General features: G+C 42.6%; 2 protein-coding genes across 2 annotated transcripts; both read right to left on the reverse strand.

Annotated features, from left to right (window-relative positions):
• Nucleotides 1–85: 85 nt before the first annotated feature.
• On the reverse strand, nucleotides 86–4851 carry ARO1 (3-dehydroquinate dehydratase (3-dehydroquinase); the record flags this gene model as incomplete). The annotated part of the gene is made up of 2 exons (XM_047983756.1): nucleotides 86–163; nucleotides 229–4851. 2 exons carry the CDS (start codon nucleotides 4849–4851, stop codon nucleotides 86–88), a joined length of 4701 nt encoding a protein of 1566 aa, XP_047839728.1.
• A 615-nt stretch (nucleotides 4852–5466) lies between these two features.
• Nucleotides 5467–14038, reverse strand: IRA2 (Ras GTPase activating protein ira2; the record flags this gene model as incomplete). The annotated part of the gene is made up of 15 exons (XM_047983757.1): nucleotides 5467–5481; nucleotides 5552–5804; nucleotides 5860–7705; nucleotides 7802–8478; nucleotides 8535–8707; nucleotides 8838–8924; nucleotides 8972–9343; nucleotides 9400–9687; nucleotides 9741–10030; nucleotides 10102–10261; nucleotides 10318–11847; nucleotides 11919–12030; nucleotides 12098–12411; nucleotides 12462–13925; nucleotides 13985–14038. The coding sequence occupies 15 exons, from the start codon at nucleotides 14036–14038 to the stop codon at nucleotides 5467–5469; spliced, it is 7635 nt and encodes a 2544-aa protein (XP_047839729.1).
• Nucleotides 14039–21671: the final 7633 nt, after the last annotated feature.

The raw sequence follows: 21671 nt of genomic DNA on the forward strand, positions 1-21671 counted from the left end.
TCGAGTGGTCCAACATCCGTAATTTGTAATTGCGAAATGTCCACTCATGTATGCCTGATTGAGGGCGATGTTTGCAGCAACTGCCCTACACTTCCTGAGCGGAGCCCAAAACGGCGTTCCGAGCGTCTTCGTAACAGGGGGTAATGCCGGTCCACAGCTCGAACTGCGAGGAAGGCCTATGTTAATACGATTACATGCAGCGAGGGTAAGTGAGAACATAGCACGTACCTGATACCAACCCTGCGATGACAGCACCTCCAGACCTGGGATAGCAGTCCAACCTCCCGCTTCCTCAGCCAATTGCATAACAGGAGTACTGCGTGGCTTGTATGCCATTTCGAGCAGCACACGACTTTGACTGGCTCTGTCGCCTTGTGCCATTGCCAGCTTTACAAGCTCCTTTACCACCGGGTCGATAGGCCTATCCGCTGGAATAGTACTGATCATGACAGACGGGCCTCGCTTCATGCCATGAATGTCCGAGGCACTGGCGACGACTCGAAGATTGTAGTCGCTAGGAAAATTTCCAATCAGATCCTGAACCTTTGCCGGGTCGCGACCAACAACGTAAATGGAGCTAAACCCCATTGACCGAAGCGCAAAGATTGCAGCCCTTGTCGTGCCCCCAGAGCCCACAACCATTGCACATGAGTCCAGTCCAGGCGTGGTCACCCCGCCGCGGGCCAATGTAAAGACCATACCCTTCCAGTCTGTGTTGTCGCCGACAAGGCGACGGCCATCTTTGCCATTGATGGGTACTATAGTGTTGACCGCGCCGATGGTCTGGGCGGCGGGAGTGAGTTCATCCACGAGCTCCATAACGTCCCGCTTCAGGGGGATAGTGACGGAGGCGCCGCCGAAGTCTGAACCGCGCAAGATGCCCCGTAGACTAGCGGCTTTGTCAGTCTCCAGTCGCTCATATTCGTGCGGGAGCCCTGTCAACCGGAAGAGGCTGTTGTGAAGTGCGGGTGATCTGGATTGGGCAATTGGCTTTCCGAAGAGGTAGAACCGCAAAGGATCCATTTCGCCCAACAGGGTTAGGCTTTGCCAGATCTCGGCTGCTGACATCTGGCCTGGCGCCGCCTTGAAGGGCAGGTCTGGATGAGATACCGGAGTAAGAAAGCCATTGAGAACGCGACTTAGCTTTCCTGCCCGCCCCATGTTTATGGCAATCAGTGGAGTCTTCTGTTCTGCCGACATGCGACTTTTGAAGTTCATCAGGTGAAAATTGTCTTCCATGGTCGCTGCCACTCCGACCAGCTTGATTATGTCGCCGAACTGAAGAGCTTTGTTGTAGTATGGAATCCAAGACGCGTTCTCCCACGAGAGAGCTGCGGGAGGATCGTGGTGCGAGGCGATGATTCGCGTATTTCCTTTTTGGTCGGTAATCGACTGGATTGTGCCATCGGGCACGGTCAGCTCAACGTCCAGATACTCGACGCCCAACTTGAGACCCAATTGGTAGAGCTCAAGTCGTGCGTCATGGTCGTTGTCAGGGAACCCCCCCCCCTGTGACTCGCTGCGGACCGTGAAGATGATGGGCATTTTGGCTGCATATCGCAATATCGATACTTGAGCTATGACGGCGTCTGGACTTCTGTCCGCCAGAAGATCCACTCGAAGTTCAACGGCGTCTGCGCCGACAACCACACGAGGGATCACATGCGACGCGGCAGCGAGGTCAGGCAGCGTTAGTGACACGAAGAAACTCTGCTGCCTCCCCACCAAGCTTTCCAATTGTGAAGCTTTCCCACTCAACGCGGCCACGAATCGCTCAAAGTCCTCGGGGATCCCCGAGCTGCAACCGAAATCATTGGTGTGTGGGCTGTAGTAGATAAAGTTGCAGCATGCGTCGTACCACTGTTTGCGTTTCAAGTAGACCTGACGGATCTCGCTGGTGTACGCCGGTCGGGTTTTGTCTTTCATGAGGTATTCCACAACCTTATCAGTGTCGCGGTGTATCAGCACAACTCGACCACCGTTACGGCAGTAGTCCATGAGAAGTTCCCTAGCGTCCGGAGTTTCGACGATACCTCCGCCACATGAGAAGACGTGACTCTGGGCCTGGTTGTCAATGACGTCGCGGAGCAGTGCCAATTCGTCCTCGCGAAAGCCGTCCCAGCCCCGAGAGCCATTGATCATGTCGGGGATAGTCTGTCCTGACCGCTTCTCCAGCTCCTGATCGAGGTCCACGAAATGCCAACCGAGAAGATTGGCCATCCATCGCCCCGCGGTGGTCTTGCCTGCGCCTCTCATGCCGATAACGATGATGGAGCTTTCTAGTTTTGCATCCGGCTTGACCTCGCGGTGAGCAGATGTCCCCAGATCAGAACCGTCCAAGTCGACCTGGAAACAGCGTGAGAGCACATCCCACCATCCCGGCCACGTTTTGCCGACACATTCGCGCTCGGTGATGACCGTAGGACTTGGTGACACCACGGAAAGAACACTGAAGCTCATGGCCACACGGTGGTCGTCATAACAATGGACACCAAGGGCCGGCTGGCGGATATCACCCAGTGGTACTCCGTGAATCTCGATGCCATCGTCGAGTTCATTGCAGTGGACACCAAACTTGGCCAATTGATCCTTCATGGCCTCGATGCGGTTGCATTCTTTTACGCGCTGATTCGCGATGCCGGTAATCTGGGTCATGCCGTCAGCGACTGCGGCAAGCACGGATGCCGTCAAGAAGGCGTCGGTCATGGGCTCCATGTCGATATGCGGAAGCGCCTTGAGAGACCCAACCTTTGGGCCGGTAACAGTCGTCGAAGTCGCCGTTTGGTGAACGAGACAGCCCATGGGCCGCAACACATCAATCGCAAACCGCGCATCACCCTGGAGTGACTCCGATCCGATATTGGGCACCGTGCACGACGTCCCTGTGATGGCTGCAACGGCAAGAGGGTACGTGGCTGAACTGGCGTCGCTCTCGATGATGTATTCGACAGGGTTCTGGTACGAGGCCTGTGGAATGTGGTACGTGTCCGCTTCGGTCGTGGACTTCGTCACAATAACGCCGAAGGAGCGCATCATAGAGATTGTCATGTCGATGTACGGCTGCGAGATCGGCTTGCCACCCACGAGGCGAAGCGTGACGGGGTTCTTGGCATATGGCGCCGCCATGAGGATCGAAGAGACATATTGGGAGGATACCGTCGCGGCAAGCTCGATGACACCTCCCTTGAGCCCGCCAGCGGCATCCACCCTGATTGGCAGGCTCTTTTCCTGCTCCAGATACTCGATCTCGACGCCATTCAACCGCAGAGCGTCGACAAGGGGTCCGATGGGGCGCGTTTTCATCCGAGCATTGCCGGTCAAGACAGTCGAGCTGGCCGTGGTCGTGGCCGTGCAGAGAGCAACGACGGTCGTTAAAAAGCGAGACGCGGTGCCGGCATTGCCAATATATAGAGCGTCGTTGCTTGCCTTGAGTTGGCCCGCCCTGCCCTGAACTTCAAGCACCTCGCCGGCATCTCGCCAAGCATAGGATGCGCCGCCGAGCTGCGCGATGGCAGAGAGCATGTACTGTGTATCGTCGGAATGAAGTAGATTCTTGATGCGACAGCGCCCGGAGCCAAGGGCCGCCAGCACAAGCGCGCGGTTGGAAATGCTCTTGGAGCCAGGGGGTGTAACGGTGACCTTGAGTGAATCGGGAACACCTGGAGTGATAGAGATCGAAGCCGATAGGATCGTCCTGATGCTTTGGTCTGCCACGGCGCTAGCCTTGGGCTCGTGGGTTTTGCCGATTGCTGACAGCAGGACAATCTTTTTCTGGCCGCCGTCGTTCTTCTTATCGACGGCCATTTTCTGCAACATGATGTCGACCGGGCATTGCTTGCCGGCGGTAAGCTTGATCACGCGCTTGTCTTGAAGGCTCGTGGGAAGACCGTACGCGGCGATGCACTTGGAAAGTCTCGCCACAGCGTGAGGTCGCAGCACGCCGAGAAAGCGGGCCAGTTCGGCCTCCTTGACCATGCCGATTGCCACTGCCTCACCATGCAGTAGTTGAGGGGTCAGAATGGCTTCTATGGCATGACCGATGGAGTGGCCAAAATTGAGAAGGTTACGCAGGCCGCCCTCACGCTCGTCACTAGATACAACCTCGGCTTTGACCCTTGCCGAGCCGATAACGATTCGTTTCAGGGAGTCCTGGATGGGATGCAGCCGATTCGGGCCCCGTGAACGGATACAAGCCAAGATGTCAGCCGCGGACTGCTCCAGGGCCGTAAACTCGGCCTCATCCCAGATGGCAGCCGTCTTGATCACCTCGGCCATGCCGTTAATGAACTCGCGCACAGGCAAAGTATCGAGGAAGGCGAGGTCGATGAAGATGCGACGGGGCTGCCAAAAAGCACCAACGAGGTTCTTGCCCATGGGGGTGTCGATGGCGGTCTTGCCGCCAATGGAGGAGTCGACCATGGCTAGCAAGGTGGTGGGAACCTGCACGAATCGGATTCCACGCATGAAGGTCGCCGCGACATAACCTATCATGTCGCCAATGACGCCTCCACCGAGCGCAATGATGACGGTATCTCTCGTGCATTGCTGCGACAGCATCCAGTCCTCGATCTCGGCCTTGGTTTGGCGACACTTGGACGCCTCGCCCGGCGGGATCGCGTAGGTCAGGAGGCGGGTGGCCGTGGCGCCTTTGTTGGCCTGGAACCATTGCTGGAACGGCGGGACGTACCTCTCGTGTAGGTTCGTATCGGTGATGAGGACATAGGTAGAGGACGGCGAGTGCTCGAGAAGATCTGTTGCGACGTAGGCCGGCCAGAGCCCAAAGTCGGCGACGATATTTGGCTCGCCCAAGATGGACAGCTTCTGAGGCGAATGCCCCTCGCCCGACACCATTGTCGGTCTTAGGTTCTGGAGAGGCGCGAGTCCAGCGATTTGATGGCGGCCCGGGTGCTGCGATTGCTGGCAGCGATGTTGCGAGAGGCAGGCGCCCACAATCGGACTGGGCGATAACACGTACGGCACGAAGTAGAAGAGCGAGAGAAGGGAAAAGAATAGAGAGACGTGCGACGCGGCGGCTTAACAAAGTCGCTCAATAGAATTTGGTAGTGTTCCTAGGGGCCGCTGTGGGTAGTGGGAGTGGGATGATCACATAGGCAAACGTATGACTCTATCGAGGTACCGGACGCGCTAGAGGCCCCGATATCGGGTTACTTGCCTGGCACGGCGCCATGTCACCTTCATGCTCCATATTTGCCTCTCTATTGGCAAAACAACGACTCCCAAAAGAACGCAACTCTAGGCGCCATCGTTGAATGTGCAACGCTGTGTCGGATGCAATTTGCAGCGCGTAGTCCGCAGTCCGTTCTTATTTACTTTCCGGTAGTTGGCGCCAGGGAATAAATACCTAGCAAACTGAGGTACCACCTACCTTTCGTACCTGCTGAGGCGCAAAGTAGGTGCTAAGGTAGGAAGCACGTACTAACTACCTATGGACGCGATGTGGCAATCTCATATCACAATGAGCTATAGGGGACCCCAGTCAGCTTCTCCTGTTCATGCATGCGACACTGGCCACCTAGGTCCTTGTACTCACCTCAATCAACTTCTCTGTCAGACTGAAGCACTCGTGCTTGACATCGTCCAAGGACGTCTGAGACGGATATCTCCAAAGGCCGCCGAAGCCCATGTCGTCGAGAGCGTCGTTGAGCGGCTCGTTGGACGCCATGGCCGCTGCGTATTCTTTGCTTGATGTCAGCGTCCTGAGCAGCGTGTGTGCAGCCTCGAGAGCTGTCGACTCCTGGCCGTGAAGGAGGACATCATCGAGAATGGATGGCATGGCGCCGCACCTGTGCTACAGTCAGCCGCAAAGTGTGTCTCTGGTCTGTGTCTCGCAGAACCTACAATGTGACAAAAACACGAGGCCGGTCCGATGCGAGTTTGTTCAGCCATTGCAAGCTTCGCGTCTGGGCTGCGTCCTCGAGTAAGTGAAAGTCGACAAGCTCAATCGCCGCCGCGAGTAAGACCTCTTGGTCCTTTGCGGCACTCGTGTCACTGGCACCGCGAGTGTCAATCATGTCCGCGAGCCCGTTACGCCCAGAGTCCGCCCACCACAGAGAGTCCATGAAGTCCTCGTGGCCGATGCAACGGGCGAGCATCAGGGCAAGGTATGGCGAGCCCTGGATCGTGTGAGTCGGTTCAGCAGGCGACGCGCCAGCTGCCCAAGATGTCATTTCCAGGAAGGCCGACAGGACACGGATTGCCATTCGTCTGGTGATGGTGTCTGTGAGCCCCCGCACCAGGCAGGCGCAGACCGCAAAGTGAAAATCCTCCTTGTCAAAGCAGATGCCGTATGCATCGTCAAGAGGTAACGCCGCCTCTTCCAGCTGGGCCCGGCATTGCAACAGCAGTGGCACCATTCTCTCACCCCTCGCGTTCCCGGTTGTCCCAATGTTGATGAGGACCGCCTCCAGAAACTGTGCCGCGCAATTGAACAGCCCTGGCGGCACCAGACGGACTAGAGACATGGCCAGCCAAAACAGCTGAAGGCCGTACCGTGACGCTGATGGCAACTTCGCCATCATCTTGGACAGTGAGGTAATAATGGAGACCAGCATCTCGCTATTGCCGTCTTCTCCAAACTGGCCGACACTGCTCCGTAGGGCGACCAGGATTTGGTAAAGGAGATCGTCGTCGACTTCCTCGCGGGCAAGGAAGCCCATGACGGTGAATGCCCGCGGCTGAACGGCTGGGTTGTTCTGGAACGCAGTGCTTGCCACCAGGCTCATCCATCGGGCCCGCCAGGCATTGGCAATGTCGACAGACGGCGCCGCCACGGAGCACGCCTCTGACAGCACGGCAGCCAGGCTCTCTGTCGCTGCCAAATGCGATGCCGCATCCTGTGCTGTAGTAGACACGGAGGCGCCATCACGCGAGAGCACGGGAGGCAAGGAGAAAATGTCCCCCTTGGGCTCGCACAGAAAGTCGAGGCAAGATCTCAGCTTCGAGAGGCTGGCATCATCGAGGGTAAAGGACGAGCAGCCTGCGTGTATGGTGTTGACCAGTAGCCTATAGACGAGCACCCGCACGTCCTGTCCGCCGGTGTTGGCGATCATGGTAACGATGTGGAATACTTCAGGCAGAAACATGACCGACTGGACCCCGCTGTTGAATGACAGTGCCAAGCAGAACTGCAAGAGGACGCATATCTCAGTCCAGACTGCATTCTCTGCCAGGAACCGGGTGGGTCGCAGTGAGGAGCGGTTGAGTGCCTTGCGAAGCCGTGACAACACTTTACCGCGGAGACTCATGGTCCTCAGGCCGACCACGGCCGATGAAAACACCTCCAGAATATCCGGTCGGCTGTCATAACTCAAGCCCGCCTTGATAAGTTCGTCTAAGAAGATGTCCAACAGTTGCTCGTCTTGGGCGATTGAGGGCCAGACGTAGTGCTCAAGAGCATGGGCCAAGCCAGGCTCAAATACGATCAAGTCAATGACTTTCCGGAGTAAGCCAGCCACCTTTTCGCGCCCCTTTTCACCTTCCGACTCGCAAATCAGTACGTTGGTGCGGAGGCCAGGCAGCCATGGTGCCATGTACTCCAGGCTGAGAGGTTTTTGCTCGTCTGCGAAGCTCTCCCAGCTGACAAAGAACTCGGTGAGGAAGTCTGCTGTGAGCTGAGGTTCGGTTCTTGCCAACTCCTTGCTCATGCTGACTATGAAGCCCGTGGGGTCTGCGGGGACCGAGAGATCTTCAAATAGTCAGCGGCATCGATCGGTTGTCGCACGATGATAGTACGAGGGTTATTATTTCCGCTCAAAGAAAGCGGACAGGACCTCCGACTTACCCTTAACACAAACTAACTTTGACGAGGCGTCGAAGTCGAATGCACGGCACAGCGCACCGAGGAGATTGTAAGATGCAAGTCGGAGGACATGGTCTGGGCTCGCTAGATTCGTGAAAGCGAGGTTGAGCATGGTACCAGGGACATCCTGAGGTCGGATCAATCTCTCGAATGGCTTGTGGACCCTGCTTTCCTTGCCGTGCTTTCCCTTCGCGGTTCGAATGGTCTGAAGCACATCCGCCTTCTTGGGGCTTGTGAAACACATGACAACCTTGCCTCCATCCGCGCGAAGTCCGAAGGACAGCTCATCCTCTGGCTGGACCGTTGTTGCCGCCTCATCAACCTCGCCAAGCCGAAAAATGTCGTTCACGGTACTGCTGAGACGAGAGCCTGACAGTACTTCTTGTCTCTTCGCGGTTGTAATCTGTACGAACTGACTGCCAACCTTAATGATCACTTCCACCTTGCCCTTGGACTTGGAAAGCCGAGTGACAGGTTGAAACATGTAGCGTGTGTCGGTAACAACGCTGATTGTTTCTTTGGGTAGGTGAAGCTGGCTCAAGTGGAAATGCGCTTGCAGGTCTTGTAAGCTGCCTATCAGATGGTAGTTCACATTGTCTGGATGGAAAACACTGCCGTCATTCCTGGTGGAGACCCGAAGCAGTCGCCGTAAACACCTCCTGTGTCAAATGTCAGAGCTGGTGTCCATCGGCGGGCCATGTCCGTCGGCTCTTACTTGAATGCGCTGTTCATATTGTATATGTATATCCTAGAAAGGTTTAGTGACATCTCGGAGGGTGTCAGAAGGTCAAGGTTCGTGAAGAAGTCGTCCGGTGGCTCCCCTCGCCCATTGTAACAGGTAGCATCGATAAAAAGGCCAAAGGGTTCTTGCCAAAGCCTGCTTGCAATCTTTGACGCGCGGTCAGCATTCTATGCAAGATATCGACGTGCTACTTAGGGCTCCTGCATCATTATCGGGGATATGGCGAGGCCTCTCGTTGCCTCACCATAGTGTCTCAATGTCGGGAGACCAGCTTACCTTCAGATAGCTGTAGAGAAGCATGTTGTAGTCGATACTTTCGTTTTCAATATGTCGCAAGATCACGCACACAATGGAAAGACCATCCTATACTCGTGTCAGAACAAATACCTCTACCGGGATTTGGTTATGACCTTGCTCTCGCCCCCGTCGTACACGGCCCGAGTCGTAAGGAACGACTCCGTGCCTTTGAAAGCATTCCGCAACATGAAGTTCTGGAACCGAGAGTACAGTGGTGGGGAGTTTGTAGAAATTTGTGGTCGATTCCATGACATTGCCAACGGCGGAGGACCAAGATCCGCAATGAGGTTCCGCAGTGGCTCCAAGATGGTGGGTGAGCCACGAGACAGCTCACCCAGGTTGCGGATGACAACTCGTTTGTCCCGGGAAACTAGTGTTTGGCGGAGGTGATCCCAGTGATCGTATAAAAACCGATGAATTGCGACACAAGATCCGAAATCGACAAGTACGGTGCTTTCCGGGTCTTCCATGGGCTCGGTGGGTTCCTGCGGCTAAGATTAGCCCTAGAGCCGAAGGGAGCCCGGAACATTGGAAGACTCACGGAGATGCGACTGAGGAATGTTGTCACGAAACCTATGTTCTGGACCAGGAAAGGATTCAGAGGAAACATGTAAGGCTCCTTAGTGCCAAACAGCACATTATTAGCCAGGTTTTGTATGACCTTGGCAATCAACAATAGTCCACGACGCATCTCTTTGGTGGGAACGGTTGATACAAGACCCTCGGACTCGGGTGCCACGATTGCTGGGCAGATGAACCGCAGAAACATGAAGGCGCCGACAGCTGTGTACTTGGCGTTTGGAAATCGATGTGAGACAGTATCGGATATCTACGTTGCAAAGCGTTAATGGCGCTCATACGGAGTCAGCGAAGGCAACTTACAATGCAGCAAATTCTCCGGAATGACGATGGAACCAGAAGTTCTGAGGCACAGATATCGTCCATGAAAACTTTAGCTACGATTTGCAGCTGGATCGCGTTTTTCTGCAACTCTTCTTCTGACCCCACCCGGGCCGGATCAAGTTCAAGGTCAAGATCTTGTGATGTGATCATCAGCCTCTCAAGAACATTGTGTAGAGTAGCCCGCAAGTAGGCGACGCCTTTCCATTTGGCATAGAGGGAAAGCAGTTTCGTCGCAACAGAAGTCCTTCGCAAAAGCTCGGTCTCATTCTCTGCTGTAAAGTCAGTGCGTCTACGACATGGGTAAAGATCGAATAGGCTGCGAGCGGTCTACTCCTCGTACCAGTCTGTTCAACCTCATACTGAACCAGGGCTTCAAAAAGATCAAAAAGGAGCCCTCTTTGCTCGAAAATCGTCAGCAGGCAAACAGTGAGCTCATCGACCTCGGAAGGTGGGCAGATTGAGCTCATCGAAACTACAAGGGAGAGGTCCGTCGTTAGGAGCTCAACCGAATGTCAGCGAATGGAACAATAGAGATTCCCGGCTTGACAGAACTGACATTGAGAAGCGCCTCATACTTCTCGCTCACGGCCAAATCTGTGAGGCTGCTGAACTCCTTCCCTTGAAGCAAGATGTTGTATAGAACTTTGATGAATGCCGCGCGAATCTCAATGTTCTCGTGGTATCCGATGTTCAACGAGTGTTTAAGACCAACGTCGATATTCGCGCTCAAGAGGTTCGAGAGTATCGTGATTACCAAGTCTGAGTTGGTCATGGTCTCCTCGCGAGCTGCCGCAATAGGGGGGTACTCTAGCTTGCCTGAGTCCTTGGTCTCATAGTTCAGCAGCGACAGAAACCTGTTGAAGTACGTGTGAAACATTTGGGACTTCATTTCGCTCGTGTCGGCATCTGGCTGGTTGTCGAGGGGCTGGAGCGGAAGCCGACAAGTAAGATCCGCGAGACATTTAAGGCAAGCCTTGTCAAGGTCCCTCTGTATTCTTCGCCCGTCGTCATACCGAGGGCCCGAGGAATGCTGATGATCTATCTTCGTGGGATGTGGCCTCGCTATCCAGCCGAAAATGTACTCCAGTAGCTGGTTCCTGATCCGAACGTCATCACGGAGATTCAAATACTCCTTTCGCTTCGTTACCGCCTCGCAGAGGTTGCAGATCCGGATTTTTACCCTCTGCATGCTCATGATGTCTTGCACCCCATCAATGAACCTGGCCAAGTTTAGCGTGAGGGCACCCAGGTGCACGGATGAGGAGGCACCAAGATCTGCTGTGCTCTCAAGTCTCTCGACCATTGCTTTGAGGACTGAGGCTGCTTGCTCAGCAAATATTATCTCGCTTTCGTGCCCCTTCTCGACTGAAGCAAGAGCCCCTGTTAGGAGCACATCCAGCTCCGATTCGAGAGCTCTGAACAGTGGCGGGTATAGGATGGGCGGTATTTCGCTGGACAGTACGTCCCGCATTGCCTCGCGAACCTTGACATTGGAGCAGCCAAGGAGCTGAATGCTGAGCCTCAGATAGCGTGCGAGAGGTGATTCTTCATAATGGTCGGAGCACACCCGGTCAATCCATCGCATATCCTCGGAAAACGGTTCCTCGAGCGGTGGGCCTTTATCGGCGATGCAAATGCCACCCAACGAGGCCAGAAAGCCAGAGAAGTTCCGCCACTCAGCTAGCAACTTGTCGTCAATACCGTCGACAGGAGCCGTTGACACTTCTTTGGCTAGGTGAAGCCACTTATCAAATGCGGCCTCCCATGCAGCCAGGATGCCCAAGGTCGGATGTTGCAGGCGCCGAAGGAGCCCACGCATCCTCTTCTGAAAGGCAACGAGGCCAGTGAAGCGGAACTCGGGAGAGGCGAGATCGTGATATACAGCGCGATTGTATGACACCCAAGTGAGAGCCCGGGCGGAATCAGCAGTATTTCGCACCGCGTGTTCTTCCAGGAGCATCCCGATGCAGGCAGTTACGTTCTGGCATACCTCGATGTCGGGGGTACACAGCGATACCAACAGAGTGGTCTCGAGAGGCGACGCGAACTCAGCATCGATTGAGGCATCGATTTCGTCTACCAAGCTCTACTATAGTTAGCAGACACGTCCTGGTTGGCGAGCGATAACAAGACCAGGTTGTAGGGGGTTTCACGCACAGGGATGGCCTTGACCAGGGTCACACGGGATTCAAGGACACCATACAGCTCCAGCACACCCTCGCCATCATCTGTGTCGATGCGGCTGCAAATTTCCAGCAGCACATCAGAGCTGCGGGCAGTTAGAGCAAAGCGCTTCACACCAGGTTGTTGCCACGCACGTGGCTGGTCAGACTTACCCTTGCTTCCACAATAGAGTCCTCAGATCATCCATACTCGAATCAAATCTACCTTCAGGTACCTGGTGCTTGTTGCCGATGTTGGCAAAGACCCGTTTCGCGACTCGGGCAGCCAGCCGCCGTATCGATGGGTCTGGCGACAGCACACATAAGAGGAAGGGCCTCAGGAAGCCGTCGTTCAGAGACATGCGCGACATCTCCCCAAGCAGAGGCCCCGGGAATGCATCCAAAAACTCCAGTATGGATAGTATTAGCAATGTACCGCTCAGCTTCTGTTCGTCCCCCTGTGTGGTCGCAATGCGGTTGCAATTAGCCTAGCGAGCGTTAGTACATACACATGATAGCCGGCTAACTGACAACAGACCTCGAACTGGGCTCTCATAAAGGGAATGGCAGTATTGAACAAGCCATCACACTTGAGTGCATGGGCTTGACCTGCAAAGTAGGTGCAACTCTGTACGACGGCGATCTTAAACTTCTCTGTCGATGTCTGCGCTATGCAAGTGCGAAGCAGGGTGTCGATGCTGCCATGCAGATTGAGATGAACCAGGCTCGCAAATGCACCCGTGATGATGTCTTGATCGAAGCTAAGGACTGGGGGTAGGCCTGGCGGGGAGCCGAAAAGTGCATCGCGTACTTCATTCTGCACGTCCATGGCATAACTGACCAAAGCGGAGTCATGTTCAGCATCAAAATGTCGTGCGGCGCGGAGAAGGGTGACCAGACAATACGCGGCTCGCTCGTTGCCGTTGCGAAGCGCTTTCCTGAGCAAGTCCAGAAAGGCGACCTTTTTGACCATGTTATTACTCTTGGCCTCCCTCATGTTGCTGGCAACCTGGAAGACATCGGGGAGGAGGAGGAGGAGCGTCATCTGCAGCGGATAGAAGACGGCCTTCCTCTTTCCATTGTCCCCCACCGTCTGCGTCATGTCAAACAGCGTGTCTGCACCACCATCTAGTCGTTTGTGCATTAAATGGAGCCGCATGAACTGGTCAGGGAAACGGTTTATCCAGCGCGTGATGAGCAATGGCAAGACGACGGCGACCGTGTTTTGACAAGACCGCCTAAAGTGCAGATAGCTGGAACATAGTTCTTGGATAACATGACCCAGCTTTGAGGCATCAACCCAGAGGAACGACATCAGACGCAGGATCACAAGGGCCGGTACCTCAGCTGCCTGAGCGGAGCTGGACAGTTCGGCGCTCGCTTCTGCGAACGATGTGGTCCGTATGTTGTAGACTACGTTCCTGAAGTAGGCAAAGGACGTCGACCAGTTCGATGCCGAAACGTACTCCACCACGGCCTTGATGTAGACATCTAGTTCGGCAAGACATTCCTCGACGCATGCTGCATCGGAAGTCGACACGTCATGCTTCTGCTGCGAGGCGTTGGGAGCTCGGGGGATGCGAATGTTGCGATCTGAAATCTGCTCCAGAAGAGCTTCCGCGGGTAGAATATAATTGTCTGGAATGGGCTCCAGAACCTGTCTGGCGATATCGAACACACGATTGACGAGTACGTCATCTATGGGCTTCGGGATCGGTCGTCTTGCCGCGCTGGTCTTCCCGGTGTTGTCCGATGTAGCACCCCATGACGAAGAGCAGCAATCAGCCAAAAGACCAACTACATAGACTTCCGATCGCAAGACATGAGTCGGGTGGGCGGCAACAGGGGTGTACGACCGAGTTATGTCTTCGAGGAGGTTCAACAAGGATCCAAGCACGATGGTGAGGTTGGAGTAGCTCAGATCAAGCAGAGTAGAGCGTGTTATCTGGAGAATCTCGTCCTTGTCGAAGGAGCGGCCAGCAGCACCTGTGCGATGCGGCAGCTAGAGAAACGGGCTCGTTAGGTGACATGTCGTGACAAGTTTCAGGAGCTGCCTCTCACCCTGGTTGCCACGCGGTCAACGAGGCAGCTGACCAGGCCAGCTTCGCCATTCATTCTAGTGCAGCATAAGCTTTTGCGCGCTCTGTTGTTCATACGACTGGGCTCGGCTTCTCGATTACTTTCCCACTGTTCCACTCCGCGCGTTCGACACCCAGCGAGGAGGGGTCACGGACAGTAGACCATGTTCGTAATACCCCGCAGCTACGAACTAACGTACCGCCCCATAACTTCGTGGCCCCCCTATCTTAAAGCTTTCTTATAGCTTTCTTATTTTTTAATTCAGTCAGCCTTAACTTTACTAGAGTTATAACCTATTAAGATCCTATAAGTAAAGCTATAATATTTATTTATTTATTATTATATAAGCTTAAGTAAGTTATTTAATATTTAAAAGAAAATTTATTAAAAGTAATATTAGCTATATAAATAAGAAGTATAAACTATATAAATATTCTATATTTTTCTAAGCCCGCGCCTTACTTTTATATTACGCTAGCTATTTTATATATATATATATAATATTAATATACTATAATAGATATTATAACCTTTATAGCTGATTTAAGTCTAGAAGCTATAATAGCTTAAGATTACTCTAAAATATATATAAATATTATTATTAATATATTATCCTTAATTATATTATTTAACTATAATATAATTAAGGGGAGGAACCTATAGTAATTAATATAATATTAAAGGGCCTTTATTAATAAAAGCCTTATTTCTATTAAAAGTAATATTAAGGGCATAGTTATATTTTACTATAAGTATAACCCTCCCTATAAAATTAAATAACCTAAGTTAATCTTATAATATATAGCCTACTATACTTAATTAAGGTTTATAACTTAATAATATATTTAAAGTAATATTATTTATAAAGCCTATTTTCTCTAACTATAAAGCTATCTCTACCCCTATTCTTTTCTAGCTAATCCTATACTATAGAGCTTACTATACTTAACTACCGTTTATAGCCTAGGCTAATACGCGACTATAATAAAGTCTAGCCCGCCTATAAGCTTTAATTTAATATAATCGCTAATGCCTCCTATAAGACGTTAAATACCTATACTATAGCCTTATAGTAGGCATTATAGTAAGTAATAAATAATAACGGAAATAATATTAATAATACTTATAGCAGCGGTAATAATATAGCTACTTAAGGCTAATTAATAATATTATAAGCGATAATAGCGATAATAGCGATAGTACTTAAGATATATAAGCGCCTAGCCTAGCTTAAAAAAGTAAGTCTTTAATATTATAATATTATAAAGAAATAATAAAAATATATTTAAGTAAATTAAGCCCTATTAGCGTATAAGTATAAGCGCTATATTATAATAATATAGTTTAATTAAGATATTAATATAGAGTAGTACTATTCGCATAAATATAAAAGTTTAGCTATATAAATAATTTACTTTTTAATTTTTTTCTAGATAATTATATACTATATAGCCCGCTATACTTATTTAAGGTTTATAGCCCAGGTTAATATAAAAGCCGCCTTATTAATCGCCTATAATAAGTATAGCGCGCCTACCTTTATATATTATTGCTAAAGCGCCTTAACGCTATATTATACCTTATAAAGCCTATATTATAAAGCTACCTTAAGATACCTTTAAATAGCTTTTCTTATAGTCTTAACTATAATATAGATCTTAGCTTCCTTATTAATATACTATAGCTATTTACCGATAAGCTATTTATTACCGATAAGTTACTTATTATTAATAAGCTTTTTATAAATAGGCTTCCTATAAATAAGCTACTTATTACTTAAGTTAATAAGTTTCTTATAGATTATAATATTAATAAGCTAACTAATAATATTTTAATATAGCTAAAGATAATAATAATAACTTTATTAATATATTAATATTACCTTTATTAATATTATCGCTAACCTTTAATACCTTTAAAGAGCTCTTTAACTTCTTAATTAACTTTAACTATAAAAATAGAGCTTATTTTATTAAAGCCTCCTTTATTAAATATAAGATTAATAATATTAATTAGCTCTTATATATTATCTTCTATTATAATTATAGCCTTAAAAGAAAGTTTAAAAATACTAGCTTTTAAAAGTTAATATCTTAAAAGCTTAATTACTTTATTAAAGTTATTACCTTAATTATTAAGTCTATTAATTAAAAATAAATATATAAAATAAAGGAAGGTTAATATAATTATAATTAATTTTTTAATTTATTTATATATATTATCTTTTATTATTATATAATAATTTAATAAAGTAAAGAAAAGGAGTTTATAATTAAGTATAATATATAAGTTTATAAAATAGTAAATATTATCTATAATATTAATATAAATTATTCTTTCTTTTAAAAAAAGATATTTATAATAATAAATAAGTAATAAAAAAGAGCGGCTTAATAGCTTAATAACTATTTAAGCCTTCCTTAAAGAGCTTAAATAAAAAGGGGAGATTAAAGTTAATAAATTACTTAATAATAAAGGTTACTTTAAAGCCCTTTTTTAAACTTATTTTTAATATTATAAAATATAAAAGAAGTTTTTAAAAGTCTTTAGTCTTTAATATATATAAAATTAATTATTTTAAAATACCTTTTTTATAAGTTATTAATATTATAAATTATAAAAGTATTATTAATTTTATCTTTAGCTTTATTAATAATAAAAAAGAGTATTATTTTTAATAATTTATTAAGTAATTTAATAAGCTTTATAAAAGCTTTATAATATTAGCCTTAAAAGTTATTATTATAAATAAGGAATAAACTCTATATATAGTCTTTATAGCGGTCTTCTTTAATATATAATAATAGCTATATATATATTATATTTTAGTTAATATTAAAGCTAAGATTAATTTTTATTAAAAAGATAAAGTAAGTAATAATAATAATATTAAGTTTTATTATTAAAAGAAAAGTCTAAAGGTAAAAGTATTTTATATCTCTTAAAGTTTTTAATTAATTATATATTATATAGCCTATTATACCTAAATAAAGTTTATAGCTTAGGCTAATATAAGGCTACTTTTATAGCTACTTATATTTTATTCTTACTTTAATATAATATATATATTATAGCTTTACTCTTATATTATAGCTTTACCCTTATATTATAGCTTTACCCTTATATTATACCTTTAGTTTACTCTTTTATAAACTAGCTTATTATAGATATAAACTTTAATCTTATATTTAATATAACTTAGCCTTTTATTAACGAGCCCGCTATTAATAAGCCCGCTATTAATATCGCTAATATTATTAATAATAAGTTCCTTATTAGTTATAATATTAATAAGTTAATTAATAATATTTTAATATAGATATAAATAATAACTTTATTACTATATTAATACCTTTTTATTATTATTATTACTCTTTAATACCTTTTAAAAACTCTTTAACTTCTTAATTAACTTTTATTATAAAAATAGCGCCTATATTATTAAAGCTTCTTTTACTAATTAATAAAAGATTAATAATATCTCTTAACTTATATATATTATCTTTTATTATAATTATAGCCTTAAGTAAATATCTTAAAGTATAAATATATAAAAGTTAATAACTTAAAAGCTTAATTACTTTATTAAAGTTATTACCTTAATTATTAAGTCTTTTAATTAGAAATAAGTATATAAAATAGCTAAAGATTAATATAATTATAATTAATTATTTAATTTATTTATATATATTATTTTTTATTATTATATAATAACTTAATAAAATAAAGAAAGGGAGCTTATAATTAAGTATAATATATAAGCTTAAAAAATAGTTAATATTATTTATAATATTAACTTAAGTTATAGCTTTTTTTAAAAAAGGATATTTATAATAATTATTAAATTATTAAAAAAGAATACTTTAATAGCTTTATAGCTATATAAGTATTTATTAAAGAGCTTAAATAAATAAAAGAGATTAAGGTTAATAAATTACTTAATAATAAAGGTCGCTTTAAAGCCTTCTTTTAGACTTATCTTTAATATTATAAGATATAAAAGAAATTCTTAAAGTCTTTAATCTTAATAATATATAAGATTAATTACTTTAAAATACCTTTTTTTTAATTATAAGTATTATAAATTATAAAAGTATTATTAACTTTACCTTTAGCTTTATTAATAATAAAAAAGAGTATTTTTTTAATAGCTTATTAAGTATTAGTCTATATAATATAACTATATAATATAATAATATAATATAAAATATAATAATATAATATAACTATACTATATAACTATAATTAGCTTTTATATAATACGGGAATATATATTTCTATATGAAATATTAAATAGCTATATAAGGCTAATATATATATAAAATACGGAAATATATATTCCTAACGGAAATATATATTTCCGTATATAGCGGATAGTTTATTATGCCGACGGCTAGTCTATTATGCCGACTAATAGTCTATTAGACTATTATAGGTCTTTAGTCTAATCTAAAGTCAGTTAGTCTATAGCCACGCCGAATTCAGCTATAGCCACGCTGAATTCAGCCATAGCCACGCTGAATTCAGCTATATTCAGCTATATTCAGCTATAACGCCAAGCTAAAAAATAGTATTAGACCGACGGATAGATAATCAGACCGAAGGCCGAGTCTATTTTATTATATATAGGACCTTTGCCTCCTAGTCTAGACGAAAAAGAAGATTAAGCAATTCAATACCTATACTATCTCTATTACCTATTTTATCTCTCTATTACTATTACCCCTTTTGTCTCTATATATCCCTATTTCCTTATTATCTTTACCTTCCTCTGCCTTTATCCCTCTTTCTTATATTAAGTAACTTAATAAGCTTTATAAAAGCCTTATAGTATTAATATTAAAAGTTATAATTATAGATAAAAAATAAGCTTTTTATATAGCCTTTATAAGGGTCTTTCTTAATATATAATAATAGCTATATATATATTATATCTTAGCTAATATTAAGGCTAAGATTAATATTTATTAAAAGGATAAAGAAAGTAATAATAATAATAGCGATAATAACGATAATAATAATAGCGATTAGCTTATTAATACTTAAGTTACTAAATTAAAGCTTAACCTTAACCTTAAAGATTATAATTATATATAATAAAAGGTAAAAGAAAGTATCTTAAGCTTATTAAATACTTAATATAAGGGGCTTAGCCTAATAAGAGCCTAGAGCGCGGCCCTAAGTGTAATAACGCTATATATAGCTAGGACCTTATATTAACCTAGGCCCACAGCTAGTTACGTAAGGCTATATATAGTAGGCAGCTATATAGGGGCCCGGGGGGGGGGAGGCGGCGAGCTAGGGGCTATAGAGACGGCGACGGCGATAGCGATAAGGGCTCTAAGAGCCTAGCCTATAAAGACTCTAACGATATCTATCTCGAACGTTAGCTCGAACCGGCATACCTCCGCGCCCTATAGGGCAGAACGTAGCAATAAGGGAAGGGGAGGTAAGGGACTTACTATTATTATTACTATTACTATTATTACTATTATTATTATTATTATTATTATTATTATTATTATTATTATTATTATTATTATTATTATTATTATTATTATTATTATTATTATTATTATTATTATTATTATTATTATTATTATTATTATTATTATTATTATGAAAATAAAGGCTAAAGTAAAGAAAGTATTAAGGGCTATTTATATAGCGATTTAATATCTTTAGGAACTAAAGTATATAGGCCTTATATTTAAGTAAGTCCCCCCCTATTTTTATATATTATTAATAATATAGTTATTAACCCCTTTATAAAGGTAATATTAATAACTTTAATACCCTTACCTTTACCCTTACCTTTATTACTTTAATTATTACCTTAAATAATAATACCTAGCTATTTATTAAGGTAAGTACCCTTTAAGACTACTTTATAGCGGTTAAACCTATTATTATTACCTTTATTAAGGCTTTCTTTATTATTATTATTATTATTATTATTATTTCTTTTTTAAAAAGGAAAATAAAGAAGAAAGTAAAGAAAAAGATAAAAAAAAGTAAAGGAAGAATAATTATACTTTATAAAATAGCCCCCTCTTTTTAAAAAAGGTAAAGTTAATATTAATATTTCTTTTTAATACTTTTTATTAGCTTATTTTATAAAGTATTTATATATTTTAATATACCTTACTTTTTTAAATAGCTTTTATATTAACTTAAGATATTTATTTTATTTAGTTAAGGCTTTTTCTTTAATTCTTTAATTATAAGGCTTTTATTAAATTATAAAGATCTTTTCTATTTTATAAAATATATTATTACTTATTTATATTAATATAAGCTAATTATTTAAAATAATTTATTTAATATAAAGTTATTATTTATTTATTATAATTAATTTATATAGAAATAGTTATATATACTTAAAGGTAAGTTTATTAGCTTAATTATATATAAGCTTAATATTTTATTGATTATATATTTTAAATATAATTAATTAAGCTTTTTCTTTAGTTTTATAAAACTATAATTATAAAAGTTTAATTAAATTTTATTTTTTATTTTTTATTTATTTATAAAGCTATATATATAATTAATATATTATTTTTATTTAAATAAGGTAGCTATTATTATTAAGTTATAAAGCTTTATAACTTATTTAAGTTTCGCTATAAAGGCCTATACTTTATCCTTTAATATAATATTTTAATTTACCTCTTTTATAAAGGGAAGGGGGCTATTTATAATAAATTAAAGGTAATAACTATAAAGTATAAAAAAGGGAGATATATTAATTAAATTACTTATTTAATTATTAAGTATAAATTAAGCTATAAATAGTTATTAATATTAATTATTTTAATTATTTTAATTATAACTAATATAGGCCTTAAAATATATTTATATTTCTTAATTAATCTTTTTAATACTTTTATTTATTTAAGGGTAATATATTATATTAAATTATTATTTAATATTGATTAGCTTATAAAAGTATTATTAAAAGCTATTTATTTAATTTATTCTTTAATTATTTATAATAATAATAAATTAATTATATTAATAAAAATAATATTAAAAAAAGTACTTTATATATATAATAATATTTATAATAGTTATTAGCTTTAATATAACTTCTTTATTAAGCCTATTTTAGATTATTTATAAGAAATAATACTTATTTATTAAGAAAAGGTCTATAATAAAGTTTATTTATATTTACCTATAAAATTACTTTAATATAAATAAAGGCTATAATAAACCTTTTTTATATTTCTTTTATATTTTTATATAATTATAAATATTATAATTATAAAGGAACTTTTTAATATATTATTATATTAAAGATTAATAAAAAAACTTTTATAATAATATAATAATAATACTTTCTTTATTTAAATATTTAAAAAAAGGGAATTATAAATATATTATATTAATTAATTAACTTTTTAATTTATTTTATAAGTTTATTCCCTTAAATATAAACTTTACCTTAGCGTTTATTACTTAAAGGGCCTTAAATACTTAAAGGTAGTTTTTATAATAAAGGTTCTTTATTATATTAAGGTTATTATTAGTCTATAACTATATATATAATATAACTATATATATAATATAACTATATATATAATATAACTATATATATAATATAACTATATATATAATATAACTATATATATAATATAACTATATATATAATATAACTATATAT

This window comes from Purpureocillium takamizusanense, chromosome 2 (genome assembly GCF_022605165.1).
Source record: "Purpureocillium takamizusanense chromosome 2, complete sequence".
NCBI classification, from domain to species: domain Eukaryota; kingdom Fungi; phylum Ascomycota; class Sordariomycetes; order Hypocreales; family Ophiocordycipitaceae; genus Purpureocillium; species Purpureocillium takamizusanense.